This window comes from Cystoisospora suis (assembly GCF_002600585.1).
Source record: "Cystoisospora suis strain Wien I chromosome Unknown contig_4803, whole genome shotgun sequence".
NCBI lineage: Eukaryota > Apicomplexa > Conoidasida > Eucoccidiorida > Sarcocystidae > Cystoisospora > Cystoisospora suis.
Genome location: NW_027157595.1, coordinates 1 through 5,100, shown reverse-complemented (window position 1 = coordinate 5,100; position 5,100 = coordinate 1). Strand labels below are relative to the sequence as shown.

Genomic DNA, 5,100 nt, shown 5'->3' with positions numbered 1-5,100 from the left:
AGTAGTAAGAGTAGTAGTAGAAGTAGTAATAGAAATAGGAAGACTAGTAGACACTACCTTAGTCAAGAAGTGGCTATTACTACTGCTACTATTCCTACTAGCTGGACGATAGTGATAGTAGTGCTAGGAGTGTCTATCCTAGTATGATGATAGTGGAGAGAGTTGAGAGTCTTGCAAAGATGACTATTCCTCTTCTTTTTCTTTTTCTTTATCAGGGTCATGACTCTGATAAAGAAGATGATGCGGATAAGAGCAAGACAACTAACTCGAGGGAGGCTTCCGGAGTGGTGCGATCTTCTCTTCTTGCTTGCGGTCCTCTGCTTTCTTTCCTCTTCTTCTTCTTCTTTTTAATGGGAGAAAGGACTCTCACTTGGTGTGGAGATTCACTACGGAGAGGGAGACAGGTGTGAAAGTGATGAGAGAAAGAATTACACGAAAAAGAAAAGAAGAAAGTCAGGTTAGTCACGGTAGGATTACGACAACTTCTTGGACTGCCGAGACCTACAAGGAAGAGGTAGAAGAATACGAAACAAAGAAGAGTAAGAAAAATAATAAGAAGAATCTGAGACATAGATAGAGAGAAAGATACTTTTCCTCCTCCTCCTCCTCCTCCTTACACGCATAGGAAGAGGGAGACTCCCCGAAAAGGAAAAAAGCAAAAGAAAATGAAGAAGACAACACCAATAAGAACTATCAGGACTATGAGGATTTCTCATAAGACGAGGGGCTCATGACCTATCATTGTCAGAATATCGAGAGGATGATAGGAGAGGTCGGAGTTAAAGAACTCCTCTCACAAAGACTCCTACTCCTACCCTTACTACTCCTATTCGTATTACTAGAATTCTATTCCTATTAAAAGTTTTATTCGTAGCACTCCTCGTACTATTAGTCTTATCACTACTGACACGACGACTACTATGACTACTCCAGCCACAAATCTGCTTATTGGATGTGACGCAAGGATTCTCACCTTTCAGCTACTACCACTCTTTGGCTATGAGGAGGACCACTCTAGTCGTGTCCTTAAAGACGGAGAGGGACAGAGATGAAGATGACCGGAATCCCGATGAAAAAGAGGGATGAGCGAGGGGGGACGGCGGGAGACCGAGAGAGACAAACAAGAAGGGACAGAGGGAAAAATATAGGGAGGAGGTGGAAGAGAAGGGCTCTGGACTTTCCTGCTCTTCAGCATACTCATTATTTAGCTAGTTACTCTTAGTTCGATACTGTTCCTCTTGTAAGGGCAGAAGGAGAAAAAGAAGCAAGACAAGAAAAGAGAAGAAGAATACGGTCTTGAGTGTATTAGGACGAGACATCTCTCAGACAGCACGCCGGCTTATATTCGGAGACACGACGGGAGGAGTGGGAGACATACCAATTGAGCCGAATCAGCATCGAGAGAGAAGAAGAACTTCTTTTCTCTCTTTCTTTCCTTTTCTCCTTTTTTTCTGAAAAGGAAGGAATCTTAAAGAAGAAAACCTCCCGTTTTTCCTCCCTTCTTTGTTAATCCTTTTCCGTGGTCTTCTCTTGACAAAAGATTATTCACAGCCACATTCTTATCATCCGTCTGCTTTCTTTCTTTCGTTTCGTTCTCTCTTCTTTCTTCTTCACTCTTTCACTTTCCATCCTTCCTTCATCTTTCTCTCTCATCTGTTTCCTGGTCTTTTTCTGTACGAGACTGTCTTTTCCCTTCTCTTTTCTTGTGACGCAATCTTCCTTCTCTCTCTCCTGTCTTTCCCGCCGCTGAAAGGAGAAGAAAACTCTGGCTCCTCTACAAGAAGAAGAGAAGAGGAAGAAGATTCTTTCTCGTTGTTGACAAGAAGAAGAAAAGAAGAGAAGAGGGAATTGGATAGAAGAAGAAGAGGAAGAAAGAGTGTCTACTGAAGATGCCGCAGAATGAGTATATTGAACTCCATCAGAAACGCTTCGGGCGCCGTTTGGACCATGAGGAAAGGAAGTAAGAGAAATTCAAAGAAAGAAAGAAAGAAAAATGTGAAGAAACAGAAAGGAAAGGCAAAGAGAAAGAATGAGAAGAAGAGGAAATGTAGATGTCTTGTCTCACCTCACTTCCTCGACTCTCTTCTTCTTCTTCCGCTTTAGGCTGTGATGTCTCTACTCTATACATATCCACACAGACCTACGAAGAGAATAATACTAGATATAGATAGATAGAGGGAGATAGATAGATAGCTAGATTAAAGATAGAGATAGATATTTTTGACTGTAGAAGATTTTGTATGAGAATATTCTGTTGAATAGTTGGTGCAGATGTTCCATACAGTTGAGACCTTTGCTCTTCTTCTTCTTTTTCGTCCTTTCTTTCTCATCGGACTAAGGCGAGGGAGAGGGGGTGAGGGATGGAAAGAGCAGAGTGTTGCTTCTCACTGTCTATCTTATTCCTTCTTCTTTCTTCTCTCCACTCTTTCTTTCTCACTCTTTCTTTATTTTCTTGACGTTCTCTGTGACTGCTGTCAAGAGATTTCTCTCCTTGTCTTCGTCGCTTCTCTCTCTTTCCTGTGGGAAAAGAAACAAAAGAACTCCTCTTCTTTCTCTTATCTATCTGCTTCTCTATCTTCTTCTTTTCTAGATATGCTTCTCCCCTCTTCACTAAAGCAAACTACCATATCACTCTCTATCCTGTCCTCTTTACATCTATCTTTTATCTATATATCCATCTATTTCTAGCCATTGGGGTGTATGCATAGTTACATACAAAGCCATACATATTCATACATGTATATATGCATACATACATACATGCATCTGCCTTTCTATATCTCCCTGTATATTTATCTTCTTTTTCTATCTCCACATGTATATATTCATATATGCACACTTGCCTAACTCCACCTTTCTATATGCGTTTTCTTGTATTTCCTCTCCCCTTCTCTTCCTCTTCGTTCTCGCTCTTTCTTACTCCTTCTTTCTCCTTTCGTTCTTTCTGTCTCTTTTCTTCTCCATTCTTTGTCTTTCTGCTAGACGTAAGAGGGCTGCGCGTGCGCCGCATAAGCTCTCTAAGCAAGCGAAGCGCCTACGAGGAATTAAAGCGAAGCTCTTCAATAGAAAGAGATTCGTCGAGAAGGCTGTGATGCGAAAGACCCTTAAGCACTTCGAAGAGAAAGACGCAAAGATCAAAGCGCCAGAAGAATCCCCAGATGGAGCTATTCCTGCTTATCTTCTTGATCGAGAAGGAGTTAAAAGAACGAAAGTGTTGAGTAATATGATCAAGCAAAAGAGGAAAGAAAAAGCAGGGAGGTGGCAGGTCCCTCTCCCAAAGGTTAAAGCCATGACAGAAGAAGAAATGTTTAGGGTTCTCAAATCCGGCAAAAGAAAAAGTAAGAATCTATCTCCTTTCTTTCTTTCTCACTCTTTCTTTCTTTCTTTCTATATGTAGGTAAAGTAGGTACTGCTCTCTCTCTCTACGTGTATACGTATGTACAGTAGGCGTAGGCGTACGTGTATAGGTTTGCGTACGATGTGAAAGTGCGTAGATCCATACAAGAAATTAACAAGGAGGAAGAGAAAGGAAGATCTAGCAAGAAAAAGAAAGAAAGAACTTCAGATATTATTTTTGTCTCTCTCTTTCTCTTCCACCTATACACAGGCTAATGCAAACAGCATCTCTATTGATCTATAGATATCGAGCTACCCCTTCTCTTGACTCTATTTCTCTCTCCCTCTATGCTTGGGCTGTATATACACACGTTGTATATCTCTAAATCGTTATATATATATATATGTGTCTCTCTCTCTTTCTCTGTGTGGGGCCTTCTTGTTTTGTTGTGTATACACTTTTGAGTTAGCTCTTTCCTTCGCATTTCTTATGCGACACATCTCCGTCTATACATCTGTATGTACATGTATACATATATGTACACCTATATATATTTACATGTATATATATATGTCAATTCTGTGTATTTATATACGTGTATGTATATGTACGTGTCTATGTATAGATTACAGATATGTGTGCGTCTCCTCGCATATTTTCCCTGCGTCTCTCCAGAGCATTCTCACTATCTTGACTAAGACTATCCTTCACTCTTCCTCTTCTTCCTTTTCTGTATCTTTCTCTTTCTTTCTCTCTCTCTTTCTAGTCACCTATATCATCCATCTACATATACAATACATATCTACACAGAAGATGGTCTTTCTTTCTTTCTTTCTTTCTCACTTCTATTTTACTTCACACACACATCTCTCTCTGTCTCTTCTTTTCTTGTCTGGTCTCCTTTCCTCTTCTTTCTTTTTTTTCTTTTCTTTCTTCTTATCTTTTTAGAGAAAATGTGGAAGAGAGTAGTGAATAAGGTGTGCTTCGTCGGAGAAGATTTTACAAGAAAGTCGCCGAAGTATGAGAGATACATAAGGCCTACAGGACTTCGCTTTAAGAAAGCTCATGTCACTCATCCTGAACTTAAGACGACTTTCTATCTAGATATCGTCGGAGTTAAAAAGAACCCTCAGTCCCATCTCTATACTTCTCTAGGAGTCATCACTAAAGGTAAAAAGAAAGAAAGAAAGAAAGGAGAAGGAGCCAAACTCGATGAGTTAATGCGTATCGTCCATTGAATACCTAGGGCGCGCACATGTATGTAGATACCTTTTCTTCTAGACACGGGTGTAGTATATATATATATATGTCTGTCTTTATTTATCTTCTCTCTCCTTTTTCCATCTGTCTTTCTATCTCTCTCTCTCTCTGTGTATGTGTCTTTCTTCTTCAGCCCTTCACGTACACCATTAGATTGCATATGTAGGCCTACGTACACATATCTATATATATATCTACATACATATATATATCTACATACATATATATATCTACATATATATATATATATATACGTCCTGTATGTACATGCATAGGGGTATGTATGTATGTGTATAGTGTCTTTCGTATGTTTCGGGAGAGGCAATGAAGAAGAAGAAGAAGAAGGAAAGGACGTTTTCTTCTACACCTCGGAGATTCGACTGAAAGAGAAAATTCTCACAGTAGCAACTGCCATAGACTTCTTCTCTCTTTCTTTCTTTCTTTCTTTCTTCTTTTTTTTCCTCCTCCTATTTCTTCTTCTCCTTAGAGAGGGACAAGATTGA

At 39.7% G+C, this 5,100-nt stretch overlaps 3 protein-coding genes across 3 annotated transcripts; 2 read left to right on the top strand and 1 right to left on the bottom strand.

Annotated features, from left to right (window-relative positions):
* Positions 1-453: 453 nt before the first annotated feature.
* Positions 454-1,228, bottom strand: CSUI_008533 (uncharacterized protein). Its single transcript, XM_068068662.1, has 2 exons — positions 974-1,228; positions 454-501 (listed from the first exon to the last, which is right to left on the bottom strand). Exon 1 carries the CDS (start codon positions 1,199-1,201, stop codon positions 998-1,000), a length of 204 nt encoding a protein of 67 aa, XP_067919364.1. The 5' UTR covers positions 1,202-1,228; the 3' UTR covers positions 454-501; positions 974-997.
* Positions 1,229-1,407: 179 nt separating this feature from the next.
* On the top strand, positions 1,408-4,575 carry CSUI_008532 (ribosome biogenesis protein nsa2; the record flags this gene model as incomplete). Its single annotated transcript, XM_068068661.1, has 3 exons — positions 1,408-1,960; positions 2,983-3,338; positions 4,286-4,575. The coding sequence occupies exons 1-3, from the start codon at positions 1,890-1,892 to the stop codon at positions 4,573-4,575; spliced, it is 717 nt and encodes a 238-aa protein (XP_067919363.1). The 5' UTR covers positions 1,408-1,889.
* A 340-nt stretch (positions 4,576-4,915) lies between these two features.
* Positions 4,916-5,100, top strand: CSUI_008531 (uncharacterized protein; the record flags this gene model as incomplete). The annotated part of the gene is made up of 1 exon (XM_068068660.1): positions 4,916-5,100. A coding segment is annotated over one exon (183 nt), but the record flags the coding sequence as incomplete, so codon positions are not given.